This window comes from Hyla sarda, chromosome 8 (genome assembly GCF_029499605.1).
Source record: "Hyla sarda isolate aHylSar1 chromosome 8, aHylSar1.hap1, whole genome shotgun sequence".
In the NCBI taxonomy this organism is placed as follows: domain Eukaryota; kingdom Metazoa; phylum Chordata; class Amphibia; order Anura; family Hylidae; genus Hyla; species Hyla sarda.
Window position 1 is genome coordinate 202,340,781 of NC_079196.1, and position 20,317 is coordinate 202,361,097.

The window sequence follows — 20,317 nt, forward strand, 5'->3', positions numbered from 1 at the left end:
AATTGACCGAGCTTTATTTAAAATCATGCCAAAAAAAAACAGCAGCAATGTTCATTTGGAATTTTCGCGATAGACGCCCATACATTTTGTCTGTTTATTCCATTGTGTCACGACAATGTGATTTGGTAACAATTCTAGTGCGAAAAAACTGGAAAAAAAAAGGGATATCCGAACAAGCACGTGACGTGTTAGGACTTGTCACGTGATACAGCTGGCTGGTCATGTGATACACACAAGTCTAATTAAACTTTTTTTTTGTAGGAGGAGAATGATTGAAGGTGTCTTTTGTGAAGGAGCCATCTTTATGGAGCCCTTCAGGGCTTTGGGCTAAAAGGAGCCTTTCCTCGCACATTGGAAGGTTTACATGAGGATGATGGGGGTTGTGCATGAAGAAGTGTGTCTGGTGCTTGGTTGTAGCCGGTGACGTGGTGTAAGTTTCTGCTAATTCTATTTATTTATTTTTTCCCTCTGGATTGTGTTTTGGTTAAAAAGTGGGTTATGGTGAGTCACAATTGCATGCTGGGTGGTTGGGTTACCGAGGTAACCATCTGACGCCAGACAGCCGACACTATAAACAGATAATGTTATTACGTATGCTCCTACTTAGCGGGTGTACGTGTACATATATAGGGTTTAGACCCATGCTCATTCATACGAAAATACTGGGCCTGTCAGATCACGCGCTAAATGCCAGCAGCACCCGATGGACTCCATTGATGTCAACGGACTCCGTCAGGTCTATGGCATTTTACCAGAGAAAACATTGTTGTTTTGTTCACAATTTTTTGGCGGAATTAACGGTGGAGGTTTCCTATATGTAGGGACTAAACAGTGGTTTCCAAACTGTGGCCCTCCAGATGTTGCAAAACTTCAACTCCCAGCATGCCCGGACAGCCGTTGGCTGTCCGGGCATGCTGGGAGTTGTAGTTTTGCAACAACGGTCAGGGTCCCAGCACTGAGACCCCCATCGATTGTTCGTAATAGCCACAGGGTTCGTTCACACTGAGGGAATTTGGCAAGGAATCTGAATTACTGAGAGGATTTACGATTTTGGTGTCCCAGTACCGTATTGCATACCGTACCTTGTATGGTGGTCCCCAAAGTCAGAGTAACTACGCTCTGGGTACGTTCACCCATGCATATTTTCTGCTGCAGATCTGCTTTTGCAGATTTTGCATCCCACTGAAGTCAATGGGTAGCAAAATCTGCAGCAGCTAATCTGCTGCAGATCTGCAGCAAAAATACGGACGTGTGAACGCACCCTCTGGTAGGGTTCCCAAGGTGGGACAGCCCCTAGTCACCTCTCCTCTATTCTAATTCTGTAGTGTTTACATGTACATATTTAATAATAATGATTATTTAATATAATGTATAGTATGCTTACCTTGTTAGCGTCGCAGGACCTTCGGTCATGTGGCCATATTAAATCCTCTATGGCATGTTGGAGGACCTTTGGAGGTCCTTGGGTCACATGCTACCCATAATGCTATGTAAAGGTGATTGACAGCAGTATTGGACCAATTAGCTCTAGTCCAGCCCCTGCCCATATAAGGGAGCTGTAGCCAATTATCTCTCTCTTGGGTTGCTGCTCTTGTGGATGCCGGACTAGCAGGACTGATCTGCGCAACTTTCAAAGACAAGCTAGGCCAGAAAACCTACCGGCCTCAGCTGGAGTTCTAAACCAATCCCCGCTAGCGTAACTACTGGACCGCAACTAATTCCCCTAAATCCAGTGGAACAGCGCATATCTGTTTAAAGACTCAAAATTGCTTAAGGTCCCAACCTTTGTTAATCTCCAAGAGAATTTGCATTTGTAGAGACTGTTCCTGTTGTGAAGTTTGCATAAAATCTTCAGTAAAAGTTCCAACTGTTTTCAGCAAACTCTCCGGTTGTGGACATTCAATTATTCTATACATCCCTATCGCTCTTGGGAAGAGTGGCGGTAGGACAAGCATTACAGAGGAGCCCTCACCCTGGCGTCACGAATAGCAAAGGTTAACCAAACACCCTTTAGTCACTGCACAGCTACACCCCATATACCCTACTCTCCCAGGCTATCACACAATGTTCTGCATGGTGCAGAAATGATCCAGAATCTGCGCCTGTGTGTACGGAAATTTGCCGCAGACATGAGAGCCATTTCATTGACAAACTGGATTTCTGGCGGATTTCGGCGGGAGATGGAACACGTTCAGTCTTCCGCTGGAATCCAAATGCTCGTCAGAAATTCCGTCGTGGAACCTCTGATGTGTGAACTGAGCAGTGGGATTCCCATTGAGCTCAATGAGCGTGCGATGCAAGACGGAATCCATGTGCAATATACTAATGTACTAATCAGTTCAAATGAGTGCCAAACTGGAGTGAAGTGTGCTGCAGTGCGCTTCACCCGGCTATAACTGACGAGTATTGAGACCCCAAAATGCTTCAAACTTGCAACATTTCAAAAGTTTGAATCAAGGGAAATAATTGTTTGTGATATTTTCTCTAATTCTCAAGAAATTTTTTAATCTATATTCTAAATTAATCCGTAAATCTTGCAGTTTTCATTCTCACCACTAGGCCTGAAACTAAGCCAAGACTTCCTGTTCTGTCTGTGATCATAAGGAGGAGGCTTCTGGAAAGTGATCTGTACAGCATTACAGTAAGAGGTGATAGATAGATAGGACCAATAGATGAAGCTCCCAGATCAGCCTCCCCTTCCCTTTGGAATGACCTCTGTAACGGTCACAGAGCATGTCCAGAAGCCTTTCCAAATGGATAAATGGGACAGGTCATGTCTATTGTTGCCTATGTCCCTAGGACCTGCTGTAAAGACAGGTCCGGGCCCAGTCACCAGGAAGAAGGCCATCCCGGGCTCAATACATCACACTGGTGCTCAGCCTATTACTGGCGAGACAGCAATAAGCTGAGTGCTGTGTGATGTGTCAGGCCCCAAAAGCAAGAGGAAGACTAGTGCCAGAGCACAGAAATGAGCGTAAAGATATGAGTTATTCCCGCATGCGTAAATGTCCTAACTATTTAAATAAAACCTCAGTCAATGGCGTAAACATAAAAAAAATAAAAAAAATAAAAAAATACTTAAATCCAGGATTGCATATATACTAGAAAAAAAATTAATAAAGTGATCGATACAAAAATTGTACTGATAAAAACTACAGGTCACGGCGCAAAAAAATAATCTTTGAGCCATGATCTGTAGTTTTTATCAGTGCCATTTTTGTGCCGTAAATAAACCCTATATAAATCGGTTATGGTTGTGATGGTATGGCCCTCATTTACTATTGCAAGCCTGACATGTTTTGTCGGGTTGTGCGCCAGATTCTGTCGCATTGATCTGTCTGCGCCAGATTTTGTGCCAGAATTGAAAAAACCCTGACTAACTCTCCATTTTGATAAGAAAACCCAAAAAAGGGGCGTGGCCATCGGGGAAAGGAGCATGGTCTCTAAAAAGGGGCGTGTTCTCGACATTTTCACAAAAAAACTACATATTTACTAAGGTTTAAAACCCACAAAGAAACCTACACAACACTCTTAGTAAATAAGGGCCAATGTGTCATGTTTACCAAAAATGGCACTGCGTAGAAACGGAAGCCCCCAACATTTACAAGAATGGCTTTTAAAAAAAGAAAATATTTCGCACCACAAATAATTTTTTTGGTTTCACTGTAGATTTGGTGGTAAAAGAAGTAATGTCATTACAAAGTACAATTGGTGGCGCAAAAAAAGATCCCCTCGTATCAGTCAGTAGGTGGAAAATTGAAAGGTGAAGAGGAAATAATAAAAGTGAAAAAAAGAAAAATCCCTGCAGGGTTATAGTCTCTTCCTCAAGCTTAGATATTCAGGGGATGATGGTGTCAGAGAGTTCAAGGCCTCGCTGTTTGGGGATGATGATTTGTTGACACTTTGTAATCCTCTAATTTCCTTTCAAATCTTCACGCTGCCCTGGAGATCTATGGATAGGTGTCTGGATACAAACTGAAGCACTCCCGATTAAGTTAAAGGGGTACTCCACTGCTCAGCATTTGGAACAAACTGTCCTGAACGCTGGAGCCGGCGCCGGGAGCTTGTGACGTCGTAGCCCCGCCCCTCATGACATCATGCCCCGCCCACTCAATGCAAGTCTATGGGAAGGGGCGTAACACAACTGCCAATCTATATATGTCTCCCCAATTGCCTACCACTATTATAATCTCCTGATTAACCGTATTTTGCAATTAGTTATACGAGGAAACGCATCGGGACATTTAGGGTTTCCATTAGGAGAATCTAGTTACTAGTTCTCTAATAAAGCCAACCCAAGTGACGATTCTTTCATATTTATGGATTTTGCTTTTTGATATGTGCCTTTTGTAATAGGGTTTAAACTTATGATCATAATAAAGAATTGGATTTTTAGCTATATTTGATTGACTTCTTGATGTTGAACTAGCTATATTGGACATTTTAGTCAGTTTTGTCAGTGATAGTTCTATCTATCTCATATCTATCTATCTATCTCATATCTATCTATCTCATATCTATCTATCTATCTCATATCTATCTCATATCTATCTATCTATCTATCTCATATATATCTATCTATCTCATATCTATCTATCTCATATATATCTATCTATCTATCTATCTATATCATATCTATCTATCTCATATCTATCTATCTCCTATCTATCTATCTATCTCATATCTATCTATCTCATATCTATCTATCTCATATCTATCTATCTCATATCTACCTATCTCATATCTATCTATCTATCTCATATCTATCTATCTATCTAGACAAAGATCACCTCTATCAGGTGTATATAAGGTGTCTTGGATGTTCCAGATCCTGCCATGCTTACTGAACTGTTCACACAGAGGCATATTCACAGTGTAGGGTCCGTCCCAATGAGGCCACCTTATCGCGGTGGGACGGTCCAAGCTATTTGACCGCCGGCGGAGACAAATTTGCGAGCTAAGTGCCTCACTATTTCATAGTTTCACATTTGCATCTATTACACCATAGCTGTATAGCTCTCCATGTTTTATCTGCATATTCATGTTTCACCTATATCCTTGTGCTGGCAGTGTGCTGCTGCATTCTTCTGTTACTGTATATCTGTCTATGTCATATCTATCTATCTCATATCTATCTATCTCTCTCATATCTATCTCTCTCATATCTATCTCTCTCATATCTATCTCTCTCATATCTATCTATCTCATATCTATCTATCTCATATCTATCTATCTCATATCTATCTATCTATCTCATATCTATCTATCTATCTCATATCTATCTATCTATCGCATATCTATCTATCTATCGCATATCTATCTATCTATCTCATATCTATCTATCTATCTATCTCATATCTATCTATCTATCTCATATCTATCTATCTATCTCATATCTATCTATCTCATATCTATCTATCTCATATCTATCTATCTCATATCTATCTATCTATCTCCTATCTATCTATCTATCTATCTATCTATCTATCTCATATCTATCTCGTATCTATCTATCTATCTATCTCATATCTATCTATCTCATATCTATCTCCTATCTATCTATCTATCTATCTATCTCATATCTATCTATCTATCTCATATCTATCTATCTATCTCCTATCTATCTATCTATCTCCTATCTATCTATCTATCTCATATCTATCTATCTATCTCCTATCTATCTATCTCCTATCTATCTATCTATCTATCTATCTATCTCCTATCTATCTATCTATCTCCTATCTATCTATCTATCTATCTCATATCTATCTATCTATCTATCTATCTATCTCATATCTATCTATCTATCTATCTATCTCATATCTATCTCATATCTATCTATCTCATATCTATCTATCTATCTCATATCTATCTCTCTTCTTTGCAGACATTACATTTTTAATTTTCTTACTCTTCCTATCTTCTAACCATCCCATTTCAGGAATAACCGAGTCCCCCTTATAAGAAGAACAGCACAACTAATGGAAACCATACTAAATCCGATTCATCATAACCGAGATTTACCATGGAATCTGAACAGGACAAAGTATCTATTTCTGGCTCCCCAAGGAAACTAATAAAAAGGGCCAAAACCTGGGAGATATCCGACTCCGAGACTGAAGAAGAGTCTCCTAGTGCTGAGAAGGATGAAGCCAAAGCTGCACCAGTGCCCAGACGCCATCAAACGAGCCTTCACCAAGGACCAGACGCCTATCAGTCGTCCAAGGCTGAACCTTCTGCTGAGGTCCTTACCTCCATGTTACCTGTGCCACCACCTGGGTCCACAACCCCCAGTCCAAATAAGAGAACAAGGAGGAGAAAGAACCCTGAAGAACTGGAGGCGGATAGAATACGGGCAGAGGAACGGAGGAAGGAAAAAGAGGCCAAGAAACAGGAGAACGAGAGGAGGAGGAATCAAGAGAAGGAGGAGATGAAGAAGCGAAAAGAGTCTGCCATGGCACTGAAGCTCCTGAGACCAGATCAGTGCGGGAAGTACATGACGGTCCAGCTGGATGCAGGTAGGATATACTTGGACACTTTGACCCCATAGATCAGTGTTTTCCAAACGGGTGGCCTCCAGCTGTTACAAAATTACAACTCCCAGCATGCCCAGACAGCCTTCGGTGTAGTTTTGCAACAGCTGGAGGCATCCTGGGACACTTTGACCCCATAGATCAGTGTTTTCCAACCAGGGTGCCTCCAGCTGTTACAAAATTACAACTCCCAGCATGCCCAGACAGCCTTTGGTGTAGTTTTGCAACAGCTGGAGGCATCCTGGGACACTTTGACCCCATAGATCAGTGTTTTCCAACCAGAGTGCCTCCAGCTGTTGCAAAACTACAACCCAGACAGCCTTCGGTGTAGTTTTGCAACAGCTGGAGGCATCCTGGGACACTTTGACCCCATAGATCAGTGTTTTCCAACCAGGGTGCCTCCAGCGGTTGCAAAACTACAACTCCCAGTATGCCCAGACAGCCTTCGGTGTAGTTTTGCAACAGCTGGAGGCATCCTGGGACACTTTGACCCCATAGATCAGTGTTTTCCAACCAGGGTGCCTCCAGCTGTTACAAAATTACAACTCCCAGCATGCCCAGACAGCCTTTGGTGTAGTTTTGCAACAGCTGGAGGCATCCTGGGACACTTTGACCCCATAGATCAGTGTTTTCCAACCAGAGTGCCTCCAGCTGTTGCAAAACTACAACCCAGACAGCCTTCGGTGTAGTTTTGCAACAGCTGGAGGCATCCTGGGACACTTTGACCCCATAGATCAGTGTTTTCCAACCAGGGTGCCTCCAGCGGTTGCAAAACTACAACTCCCAGTATGCCCAGACAGCCTTCGGTGTAGTTTTGCAACAGCTGGAGGCATCCTGGGACACTTTGACCCCATAGATCAGTGTTTTCCAACCAGGGTGCCTCCAGCTGTTACAAAATTACAACTCCCAGCATGCCCAGACAGCCTTTGGTGTAGTTTTGCAACAGCTGGAGGCATCCTGGGACACTTTGACCCCATAGATCAGTGTTTTCCAACCAGAGTGCCTCCAGCTGTTGCAAAACTACAACCCAGACAGCCTTCGGTGTAGTTTTGCAACAGCTGGAGGCATCCTGGGACACTTTGACCCCATAGATCAGTGTTTTACAACCAGGGTGCCTCCAGCGGTTGCAAAACTACAATTCCCAGTATGCCCAGACAGCCTTCGGTGTTGTTTTGCAACAGCTGGAGGCATCCTGGGACACTTTGACCCCATAGATCTGTGTTCTCCAACCAGGGTGCCTCCAGCTGTTGCAAAACTACAACTCTCAGCATGCCCGGACAGCCTTTGGCTGTCCGGGCATACTGGGAGTTGTAGTTTTGCAATAGCTGGAGGCACCCTGGTTGGAGAACACTGCCATAGCTATAAACGATTCTTTGTTTCATGTTTTGCACAGGTCTTCTTCAGGACGCTGGATGTGAAGATCTGCTGGAGTCCTTGAGATTGTCCGGTTACAACCACTCTATACAGCCGCACTTGGTTCCCTATAGTGTAACATGGAAGAGGGAGATGCCAGGAGACTGGACGTGTGTGGTAAGATGAGCTCAGCCCGTTTGGGGGAGACTTATGAAAACTGGTGCAGTTGCCCATAGCAACTACTCCTCTTCTCTGTTGCATGGGTTTTGATAGACCTCTGCCGTGTTTTTCAGGAGGGTCTGGAGCTTTGCGAAGGAGAAGAGGATGTCATGCTGATACTGGTGGAGCCGAAAGATTTTCTCACAAGTGTCCATTGCCATGTTCAGGTAACTTGGAGTAACTAGAGAGGGGGTCATTGCTGTCAGTGAACGGCAATGTTCTTATTCGTAAAAAGAGATGTCCAACATCAAAGGTGCGGTTGGAACAGGAACTTCTTTATTAAATCATCCACAGGAACATATCAGTCGTGAAACAAACTCTGACGCGTTTCGGACCTTAATCACGGCATGCAATGATTAAAGGGAACCAATCAGCAGATTTGAGCAAATATAACACTTGACAACGTGTTATATATGCTAAAATCTGTATCTTTACCATCCCCGGGGGACGTTTTTGCCCCAGGGATGTTGAAGATATAAAGTTATAAAGTAGCCCCCGGTAAGTAGTCCCCTGGGTGGGGACTTAGACCTACCAGGGGCCCGTCACTCCGGCAGGTCCTGCCCCCTGGTCTTGATGCACGCTCGTGCCATCACACTGCTCCCTAAGCAGATGGAGCAGAGCTGTGATGTGAGCCATCAATCAAGACGACGGGGCGGGACCATGGCCGGAGCAGCGTTGCTGGTAGGTATAAATCCCTGCCCAGGGGACTACTTGCGGGGTGGCCGGGGGGGTTACTTTATATGTTCAACATCCCTGGGGCAAAAACGTCCCCCGGGGATGGTGAGGATATAGATTTTAGCATATATAACGCGTTTTCAAGCATTATATATGCTACAATCTGCTGATTGGTTCCCAAAAAAACTAAACTATTATATGTTGCTCAGTACCTCATCCTAATCATGTACATGTAATTTGTATGTGTCTACAACCTATATTTCCCTTCATTTACTTGCAGTGATTGCTCAGTGAGAATTTTGTCCACCAAAGGCAGGGGGCGTGTCCCTCTCTTCTCCTCACTGTGATAACCACTCCCTCTCCCTCTACTCTGCTCTGAGTCAGCAGAGTGAGCATGGCAGTCAGCCAATTACAGCACTCTGATCTGTACCCCTTTCCTCTCTGGTTTTATGCTATACACACACACACACACAAGCTGTGTGCCTACAGCTTTTTCAAAACTACAGCTCCAAGCATGCCCACACATCCTTTGACTGTCCTGGCATGCATGGAGTTGTAGTTTTGCAACAGCTGGAGGCATATGATTGCTATAACTCTAATTTACAGCAGTAGTCCTTCAATCTGTGTTCCTCAGCCTGTTCCAAAAATTCAACTCCCAGCATGCCCACACATCATTTGGCTGTCCCGGCATGCTGGGAGTTGTGATTTTGCAGTAGCTGGAGGCACATGATTGCTAACACTCTCATTTACAGCTGTGTTGCTGCAAGCTGTGTTCTCCTGCCTGTTGCAAAACAACAACTTCCAGCATATCCACACATCATATGTCTGTCCAGGCATGCTGGGAGTGGTAGTTTTGCAAAAGCTGGAGGCATATGATTGATAAAACTCTGATTTACAGTAGTGTTGCTGCAGGCTGTGTTCCTCCACATGTTGCAAAACTACAACTCTCAGCATGCCCACACATCATTTAGCTGTGCAGGCATGCTGGGAATTGTAGTTTTGCGTGAGCTGTCAATTTCTTACCTGTGTAATACTACTACTCAACATTCTTATTGCTATTCACAGGCTGAAAATCATTCAAGTCCAAGTTCTGCTCACAGCTGAGTGTTTGTTACAATTGTATCAAGTCTTGGCAATCTTCTAAAAAAAAAAAAAAGTAAGGGCCTGTTTACACAGCGGAATTTCTGAGCGAAATCTAGTAGAAAAATTCAGCTTGGACATTCCAAGGCAGCAGCGGCCTCCCATGGGATTCTGCTGCATCGTGCACACAGCAGAATTTTGGGGGCGGATGATTGAGCCGGTTCATTCTTTCCTTAGAATGCGCTCAGATATGCATTTCCATCAATGGAGCTGACGCATATCTGAGCGGTCCTAGAGCCGACAGGTTGCGCAAGGAATGTCCGCCTAGTACTTTTTCGTTAGATATTCTGCTGTCTGACTGGGCCCTAAGTGCGCTAGCATAAGCACCAATCTCTCACTTAACGTATAAGTTTGTGACAGTGTATCAGTGCAGGTAAAATGTATCCACATGGCGGTCAGGCTGTTCATGTTGCTGCCTAAACTCAGGATAGTATTAGGTCTGTAAAGGATGTAAATAAGTTAATGAATGAAATAAACAAATAGTTAACATTAATTGACAGCAATAGAAATATTGAAAATAATTAACATTTTATTATAACTTTCACACATACAAAACTGACAACCTATTAAGGGGTATTCCATAAAGTGATGGCATATCGCTTTTTGATCAGTGGGGGTCTAACCTATGGGTCCCTCAATAATTGTAAGAATAATGTTATGTTTAGACAGCGAAATGTCCACAATATCACATAATTGCTTAATGGTATTGCGGAATTGCAGCGGAATTCTGTGTTCTCAAAACACAGAATTCTGCTGAAATTCAAAGCTCCATTGACTTTAAAGGGGGATAGGGGTTAAGATGTCTGATCATGGGGGGGGGGCCCGCCGCTGGGGACCCTAGCGATCTCCCTGCTGCACCCAATGTTCGTTTAGAGTGTCGGGTGCAGCGCAGGAGGCTCATAATGTCATGGCCACGCCTCCTCACATACACTTGCATTGAGGGGGCATGGCCATGACATGACAGACCCTGAAGCGACCTGTACCTTCTGGATCACGCCCTAAGATTCGGGTAGAGTGAATGCCGAGGTGCAAAAGTGCCCTGGGAGTGGTGACCCCCAGGGTGCTGGAACTCACTTGGGATTGGCAACCCCACTTGACTGATGGCACGCAGCACGCACTTTATATCTCACTCTTCTGAGCACTCACCTCTAGCGTTCGGCCTTCTGGCTGTTGATCTGCAGAGGAATTTTTATAGATCCGGCCGGATGTCCGGGCAGTATCACACTGTGCACATCCACTTATTTATATATTTTTGTCACTGTGCTCATGTTTGTGTTCTTTTATGTTCACTATGATTTGGTCAGGATGTGTTAACCCTTCTGGGTGTCCCTCCTGCCGGTCTAGGGGGAGGTGTGTGTGGCCATCAGGTTCCTCGCCTCCCTGCCATACCTTGTGGCTTTCCTGCTCCGGCAGGGAAGCCAAACCTGTTTTACTGGCTCCTCGGTGGCAACCTGGTTTACGCCTAGTTGTCCGCCGGGAACACTTTCGGTCCCTGAGTAGCTTCGGCGAAAGGGGATATCGTACCTGGAACCTTGCAGGTGCCTTTTGGCCCGGAGGCGAAGGGTTTGGTTTGTTGGGGAGCCTCTCTCCTTTTGGGGAAGGGCTTGCGATAGTCTGATTCCTGAATCTTCTCAGGCTGGGTTCACACTACGGTTCCCGTATGCAGCTGGGAGGAGAGGGGGCGGGGCTTAATCGTGGCGCACTCAGCCGTATAGGGGAACCATATTTAATGCATGTCTATGAGCCGACCAGAGTGAACCGCAGCCTCCGGTCGGCTGACTTTTGGGCCGTATGCGGTTTCCCGACCGCAGGCAAAAACGTGATCGACCATGTTTTTGGCTGCGGTCGGGAAACCGCATACGCCCGAAAAAGCAGCCGACCGGAGGCTGCGGTTCACTCGGGTCGGCTCATAGACATGCATTAAATACGGTTTCCTTATACGGCTGAGTGCGGGCGCCGAGATTAAGCCCCGCCCACCCCTCCTCCCAGCCGTATACGGGAACCGTAGTTACAAATTGTAGTGTGAACCCAGCCTCACTTAGATTTGTTCGCTTCCAAGAAAAATCAATCTGGGGTAACCCCAAGACGCTGACTATTGAGGAGAATGAGGAGTCCATTCCCCCAGATCTATGAAGTGGCGGCTTAGAAAATCTTCTCTGATGTTCCATATCCCCCTGAGATGTACAGCAGTGGAGTAATCCTTTAAGGCTAGGGCTTAACAGCAACATAATGGGACCTAGCATTCTTTGTAAAGTAGTGTCTGGGATTACTACAACTTGTTTCCCTATGAAAACGTTGTGGACATCTTGCATATAGGGGAACACTGAAGTTAAAATAATGCTGTGGACAAAAGGTTAACATGTAATAGAAGTAATACCGGATCACCTATGTGTGCAGGGCTCTAGGACAGCTGGGTGGCTTCCCGTGAGTAGCTATAATTGCAGATACATTGTCACCCAGCTTTCCCAAAAACAAATATGTATATCTGGGTTTGCTGAAACCTTTCACATATACGCCAGCATCCTGCCAAAGTGCCCTGGTATACGTTAGTGTACAGACACTGCCCCATCGACTTCAATGGCCTCATGAAGACTGAAGGATTTTGGTGATGTTTAGTATTGTGATGTCTCTGTACATTGCAGGCACCGGTACCCTCCAGCAATATTGAGACCCCGGGGTCTGTGTTTGGATTTTCCAAGAAATACCCCGATAAGAAGATCACATTGGTTATTTTGGGATTGAGAGACTTTCGTAGGCAAGTAGTGTTAATTTTATAGTTTTATATGTCCCTGTCTAGTCCTTTTTGGCTTCCTGTGTGACTTTTCCCAGCTACTATATAGCAGGTGGAAGGATACACTATGTCCCCTCCATGTGGCACTTACCACCTTCATCTCCCTGCACCTGTCAGAAAGCAGAACAGACATTATGTCAGGGTTTCTCAACCAAGGTGCCTCCAGCTGCTGCAAAACTACAACTCCCAATTGCTGGGATTTGTAGTTTTGCAACAGCTGGAGGCACCTTGGTTGAGAAACACTGACATAATGTCTGTTCTGTGCATGCATGTTTCTCAACCAAGATGCCTCCTCCTGTTGCAAAACTACAACTCCCAGCATGCCCGGACAGCCTCTGGCACACTGGTTGGGAAACAATGCATTATGCCATCTCAGTGCTGCTTTAGGCCTTGAACTTTAAGCAATAATTTCATGTGCAATTAATTAAATTAAAGGGGTACTCCGGTGGAAAACTTTTATTTTTTATTTTTTATTTGAAATCAACTGTGCCAGAAAGTTAAACAGATTTGTAAATTACTTCTATTTAAAAAAAATCTTAATCCTTCCAGTACTTATTAGCTGCTGAATACTACAGAGGAAATTCTTTTCTTTTTGGAACACGGAGCTCTCTGCTGATATCTCGAGCACAGTGCTCTCTGCTGACATCTCTGTCCATTTTAAGAACTGTCCAGAGTAGGAGAAAATCCCCATAGAAAATATATGCTGCTCTGGACAGTTCTTAAAATGGACAGAGATGTCAGCAGAGAGCACTGTGGTCATGATGTCAGCAGAGAGCTCTGTGTTCCAAAAAGAAAAGAATTTCCTCTGTAATATTCAGCAGCTAATAAGTACTGGAAGGATTAAGATTTTTTTAATAGAAGAAATTTACAATACTTTCTGCCACCAGTTGATTTAAAAAAAAAAGAAGTTTTCCACCGGAGTATCCCTTTAAAGGGGTACTCCGGCATATAAAAATGTATCCCCCTATACTAAGGATAGGGCGATAAGTTTCAGATCGTGGGGGGTCCCAGCAGTTGGACCCCAAACCCCACGCAATCTCCCATATGGGGTCCCGACTCTCCGTCCAAATAGTGCGCGTCAACCACCGCACAAAGTGGCGCCCAACACGCCCCATAAATGCAGCTCTATAGCAGTGCCAGAAATTGCCGAATGCAGCGCTCTGCTCTCCCATAGAGATGTATTATTATTATTATTATCCTTAGGATAGGGGATACGTTTTTATATACCGGAATACTCCTTTAATATATAATAAATTAAATACAAATAAAAGAGTTTTCTTCCAGAAACCGCGCCAAACCTGTCCATAGGTTGCGTCTGGTATTGCAGCTCAGCTCCATTGAAGTAAATCAGGCTGAGCTGCAATGCCACATGCAGCCTGTGGACGGATGTGGCGCTGTTCTTTAAAAAGAGCGCCATCTTTTTTTTTTTTTTTTTTCTTTAATGTTTAGATGTTTATTTGCCCACATAGATGTCAAAGATTGTCTCGCAAAATGGAGAGACATTCGCTGGAGGCAAAAGCTAGACGTGACCCGGAAGATGGTTGGGTGACATGGAGGCAGATAGATGAGGTGAGATGGTCGGGTTTTCTTATCTTTTTATTATACATCTAGTGATAACCCCATAATTGGCAGAAACAGCGATATAGCCTACAATGGAGAAAATTGTACAAAATTAGAAAAACATGGCTCCTTTTCTTCAGAAATAGCGCCACACTTGGGTTGTATCTGGTATTGCAGCTTAGTTCTATCGAAGTGAATAGGGCTAAACTACAGTACTATACACCTGTCGATGGGTAAAGTGATGTTTTTGAAAGAAAAGCAGCAGTGATTTTTTTTTTTTTTTTTTAATCCTGCATCTCCATAGAAATGTTGTTGCTATCCTATAGGGCAGTGTTTTCTACACCAGTGTGCCTCCAGCTGTTGCAAAACTACAACTCCCAACATGCCCAGTGTTATATATTTCCATTCATATTCAATAGAGATTGTTTATTTTGAGGTTCGGTTCCAATATTTTTTTTTCACTTCAGTAGGCGCTATGGCTGCAGTACCCCCGTGCCACCACTATGCGGAGTACAGAGCCATCTGCTTCCTATGTAATGCGCGATGCCAGGTTTCGGCACCATTCTGATAATCTATTGATGCATAGGCCATTAATATATGTTGGTTTTGTTCCCAGAAAATCTGTAACTATAGATCATTGTTTCACAACCGGTGTGCCTCCAGCTGTTGCAAAACTACAACTCCCAGCATGCCCGGACAGCCAAAGGCTGTCCGGGCATGCTGGGTGTTGTAGTTTTGCAACAGCTGGAGGCACCCTGGTTGGGAAAACACTGCTTTTATTCCATGCCTGCTTATGTTTTAATGTGATAATCATTTATTCACTTTTTATTCTGCACAATGCTGTACATGGGAGGCCAGGCCCTGGTGTTTCTACAGTTGTATTACAACACGGAGGTACTAAACCTGGACACGTGGAAGCAGCTGGGGCATCATGTATGTGCCGTGACCAAGAGCGTGGCCCAGCGCCCATTTCGGTGAGTTTGGCTTTATGTGTGGTGCTGTTTTTGTTTTGTTTTTTTCTTGTTTTTTGTAAGAAAGCAGCAATGCTTGCTTTTTTTATTTTGTTTTATGTAATTTTTTTTATTTTTTATTCCTGGATAACCCCTTTTAAACAAATAGTTAATTACATCACATTACGTAAATTTCCCAAGTCCAACAGGTGGTCCCCACAAATCCAAGAAACAGATTAGTCTTTCCGAATTTTATCATTCCAAACTATGCAGGGGATTGGAAGCTCTGTATGAATAAAATAAAGCACTGATCGCTATAAAGTAGTGTTTCCCAACCAGCGTGCCTCCAGCTGTTGCAAAACTACAACCCCCAGCAGGCCCGGACTGCCGGAGGCTGTCCGGGCATGCTGGGAGTTGTAGTTTTGTAACAGCTGGATGCATCTTTGTTGAGAAACACTGCATACACAGGACAGACATTATGGCAGTGTTTCTCAAGCAAGGTGCCTCCAGCTGTTGCAAAACTACAACTCCCAGCATGGCCGGACTGGCTTTCACTGTCAGGGCATGCTGGGAACACTGGTTGGAAACACTGTTATTATATAATAATGATAAATAAGATAGAAGTAGATTTATTTTTTATTTTTTTATGCTTACCGTAAAATCTCGTTCTTGGAGGTTCCATTGGGAACACAGAGACCGTGGTATATCTTGCTGCCACTAGGAGGCTGATTCTAGGCATACAAAAGTAATCTGGCCCCTCCTGGCAGGATATACCCCGCCTACTGACCAGCAGGTGTCCGAGGGAACTAGACAAAAAGAACTGAACACAACCCCTCGGACTGAAAACTGAACCAAAACCACAAACAAATGGGTGGGTGCTGGGACAGAGACTGTGGGATGTACCAAAGCAGTCCCCGGGGTGGGAAAAATGCCCAAAACAGAATCAGGCAGAAGACTGAGCCACTCCCGCCTGCAACACCTTGCGACCCAAACCGGCGTCCGCTGACGCAAAAGTGTGCACTTGGTAGAACTTATGTGAAATCCACCCTAATCCACCATACTCGCCTAAGATGTCTTCAGCCAGCTATGGTCAGCTGCATCATGTCAGGCTGAGACAGCGGGAGAAGGAGGGAAGGTAGGGGGACCCAGACCAAAGGTATAACCTCAGGCGCTGGCCGTTGGTGGGAAGGGGTTAATGGTACATACTCTATGCTCCGTGCCCCTTAGCCACATATGGGGGAACAGTTAGTGCCATGCTCCTGAACCCCCACATAAAAATGAGAAAAAAAAACTACAAACAGGACCTAGCTAAAAAAATAAAGACCAGGTCTGGAAAACTCCTGACCTGTGTCTGCCTCCTACTGACACTAAGCTAAAACTGATCAGGGTCAGTAAGCGGGGTATATCTTGCCAGGAGGGGCCGACTTTCTTTTTGTATGCCAAGTGTCAGCCGCCTAGTGGCAGCAAGATATACCCACGGTCTCTGTGTCCCCCAATGGAGATGACCGAGAAATATAATTTTAATCAGCACACTGGCATTGGGTATCACTAATCTATTGGGTGGGTGGGCATTGGGTATCACTAATCTATTGGGTGGGTGGGCATTGGGTATCACTAATCTATTGGGTGGGTGGGCATTGGGTATCACTAATCTATTGGGTGGGTGGGCATTGGGTATCACTAATCTATTTACTTATGTCTCTTAATGATTTCTCTCTGAGCAGGTTACACTGGGAAGCTCAGTCGCACTCATTCTGCACCTCTGTGGGGAGCTGGCGAGGGTGGGGACCTCGAGGATCACTTACAGGCTTACCTCTGGTTTGGAGAAGGCAAATTCAACAGCTGAACAGAGTTAGTCCGGCAATGGCTGCGGCCATAACTGAGGCCTATCCATCACCACAGCTTCTTATGCAGGCAAGAACCTCCAGCTGTTGTGCAACTGTAACTCCCAGCATGCCCAGACAATTTATATTAATGGTGGGGGGGGGGGGCACACAGACACTTTACAGTAACTCTCGCATCACATTTGCTGCTTATATAAATATACAGTTAAATCTCCCTTAGCGGACATCTCCCAATAGTGGACAGTTTTTAATTCCCTGGCAGAGTCCCATAAGACTTAATGTATTTGCTTCCTCCGAATAGGGGACATTCCCAATAGCAGATGCGGACACACCTAATAGGGGACAAAACACTCCCAATAGGGGACAAAACACTCCCAATAGGGGACAAAACACTCCCAATAGGGGACAAAACACTCCCAATAGGGGACAAAACACTCCCAATAGAGGGGACAAAACACTCCCAATAGGGGACAACCAAGCTTATGTGCCGGCCCTACCTTGTACACAGGGCTTCCTTCAGGGGGTACAGCCAATACCCCAGTAAGAGGCCCAGGCCCCGCTCCACCCTCCTGCAGAAGCCCCAGCACAGAAGACCAATGTTTAAATAGTGGTCTCCTGCTTCTGTAGATTTGGAGGGCACTTCATTCACCCTCCCCCCATGCCAAATCATTTCCCCCTTATTACCCCCTGTGCCACATAATTTCCTCTTGATCTCCCCCCCCCCCCCCCGTGCTATTTCATCCCCCCCTTTATCCCCCTGTGCCACTTCATAAAGAGGGGGGGGGTGATGAATTTACAGAGATTAATGAAGGGGAAATGATGTGGCACAGGGGGTAAGAGAGGGGGATAATATTGCACAAAGGGGAATAAGGTGGCACAGGGTAAAAAGGGGGATGAAAGGATACATGGGAGGGATAAGGGGAGATTATCCTGTAATATTGATTTTTTATCATGTTTTATAGGATATTACACTCTATAGGGGGAGATTTATCAAAACCTGTCCAGAGGAAAATTTGCCCATAGCAACCAATCAGATCGATTCTTTGATTTTTGAAAAGGCCTCTGGAAAATGAAAGCAGCGATCTGATTGGTTGCTATGGGCAACTCAGCAACTTTCCCTCTGGACAGGTTTTGATCTCCCCCTATAGTGAGTACAGGACAGTATTCTGTCATTTAGAAATGTTTTTGAGCCTTTTTCCCCAATAGGGGACATCTCTATATAGTGGACACTTTTTAATTCCCCGTGAGTGTCCGCTATTAGGAGATTGTACTGTATGGGGGACATGTATCAAAGATTTTACCCCTGTTTTGTGTGTAATTTTTTTCCGCAAAATTTTGCGCAAGCCCTTTTGTTTTCCTTTACACCAAAAATTTTGCCGCAAGAGCTGTTTTTTTTTGCGCAAATATAAGCCATCTTGGACTTAACGTAGCAATATTCTCTAAATCATCAATTCTATTTTCCAAAGAGTGGATTGAGGAGATTACTGTATTTGCCCCCAATTTATGAAGCTCATTGCGCTTGATTGATAAATTTAGCGCTTCTGCACATAATTTAGAATTCGGGAAAAGGGGTAAACAGCTTCTACCATACACAAATAATGATACATGTCCCCCTATGTGTGTATATAGCCTCAGGTTGATAGCGTATAGCCGTATTCTTATTCCTTATATATCAGTATGTGCTGACATTGTCCCCTCCTATTCCTCTCTAGGCTTATGCAGCATGTAATACTGAAAAGGAGAGACTCTCTCTACTCTCTGATCTGCGGGTGCCACGTAACACAGGTGCCACAGAGGAGGGAGATGATCCGGATGACTATGTCGGCAGCAAACAAGGTGATGACCAGGCCGGGGGAAGAGCGAGACGAATCGGCCCAGACTTATCACGACGGATCTATATGCTCATGACTGCTCCAAATCCTGAACTAGTGATGGATCTCAATTCGTAGCAAAAGGTGCTGGCACTTACATATTCAGAATGGATAAAAAAAAATAAAAAAAAATGGATAAAAAAAAACATGTCCATCAAGGACGACCGAGGAGGAGAGGATATAGATGAGGGGGAGGGGATGCAATACTATATTTCTAACTACTTGATCCATAATGACATGGAGGTGATCTCTATAGTAAAACGCTACAAAATATTTTACATGGTGCTAATAGAAATTAAATATTTATATAATTTATGGAATTATTGATTCACTCTGCGTCTGCCAAGTCAATGTTGGGATGACAGGGGAGGGAAACGACGCGTCCTATTGGGGTCTTTGCTTTACCTTCATGTTTGTTTCGTAAAGTGTACATACATCCAGCCATGGCGGCAGGATATCCTTTCAGAATTCCCAAATTCAGAGCCCATGACTATGGCGATGTGGATTCAGATTTGCCAGTAGTGCTATTCAAGTATGCGGGACCCCAAATCCTCTAAAGTTAACAGGGAATTGTGAAAAAATATCCTGCTGCTGAAGCATTACTGGATGTACACTTTAAAGGGGTACTCCGGTGGAAAACTTTTTTTTTTTTTTTTATCAAGTGGTGCCAGAAAGTTAAACAGATTTGTAAATTACTTCTATTAAAAAAAATCGTAATCCTTCCAGTACTTATCAGCTACTGAATACTACAGAGGAAATTATTTTCTTTTTGGAACACAGAGCTCTCTGCTGACATCACGAGCACAGTGCTCTCTGTTGACATCTCTGTCCATTTTAGGAATTGTCCAGAGCAGCATATATTTTCTATGGGGATTTTCTCCTACTCTGGACAGTTCTTAAAATGGACAGAGATGTCAGCAGAGAGCACTGTGCTCGTGATGTCAGCAGAGAGCTCTGTGTTCCAAAAAGAAAACAATTTCCTCTGTAGTGTTCAGCAGCTAATAAGTACTGGAAGGATTAAGATTTTTTTTAATAGAAGTAATTTACAAATCTGTTTAACTTTCTGGCACCAGTTGATTTAAAAAAAAAAAAAAAAGTTTTCCACCAGAGTGGCCCTGGTAGTGTCAATTTTTTTTTTTATTTTTTTTTTTTAAAACCTCTTCACATGTCAAGTTTTCTTTGGTCAGGGTCTCTGTGCTGAGACCTCCAATCAGGAGAGCGAGAAGCGATAAACACAGATACCTCGACCAATACAGACAGTAAAATGCTGCCATGTGAATGAATCCTAAAAGGTTGACACATACAGTCATGGCCGTAAATGTTGGCACCCCTGACATTTTTCTAGAAAATTAAGTATTTCTCCCAGAAAAGGATTGCAGTA

General features: G+C 44.0%; 1 protein-coding gene across 4 annotated transcripts; it reads left to right on the plus strand.

The window, feature by feature from the left end:
• Positions 1-295: 295 nt before the first annotated feature.
• EME2 (essential meiotic structure-specific endonuclease subunit 2) lies at positions 296-19,035 on the plus strand. 4 transcript variants are annotated; one of them, XM_056533930.1, is made up of 10 exons: positions 341-430; positions 2,560-2,648; positions 5,942-6,518; positions 7,927-8,063; positions 8,180-8,272; positions 12,563-12,675; positions 14,181-14,280; positions 15,130-15,245; positions 16,946-17,135; positions 18,778-19,035. In XM_056533930.1, the coding sequence occupies exons 3-10, from the start codon at positions 6,026-6,028 to the stop codon at positions 19,012-19,014; spliced, it is 1,479 nt and encodes a 492-aa protein (XP_056389905.1). In that variant the 5' UTR covers positions 341-430; positions 2,560-2,648; positions 5,942-6,025; the 3' UTR covers positions 19,015-19,035. The 4 variants fall into 4 exon arrangements, with proteins under 4 accessions (XP_056389903.1, XP_056389906.1, XP_056389905.1 ...); XM_056533929.1 differs by having other exon boundaries at positions 2,560-2,641; XM_056533928.1 differs by lacking the exon at positions 2,560-2,648 and having other exon boundaries at positions 296-430.
• The last annotated feature ends 1,282 nt before the right edge of the window (positions 19,036-20,317 follow it).

What these genes read in the sequence shown, in the direction of transcription:
- EME2 (XM_056533928.1), top strand. Translation starts at nt 6,026, where the DNA reads ATGGAATCTGAACAGGACAAAGTATCTATTTCTGGCTCCCCAAGGAAA. An exon ending in GACGGTCCAGCTGGATGCAG is followed by an intron (nt 6,519 to 7,926) that starts GTAGGATATACT and finishes TGTTTTGCACAG; the next exon opens with GTCTTCTTCAGGACGCTGGA. An exon ending in CAGGAGACTGGACGTGTGTG is followed by an intron (nt 8,064 to 8,179) that starts GTAAGATGAGCT and finishes CGTGTTTTTCAG; the next exon opens with GAGGGTCTGGAGCTTTGCGA.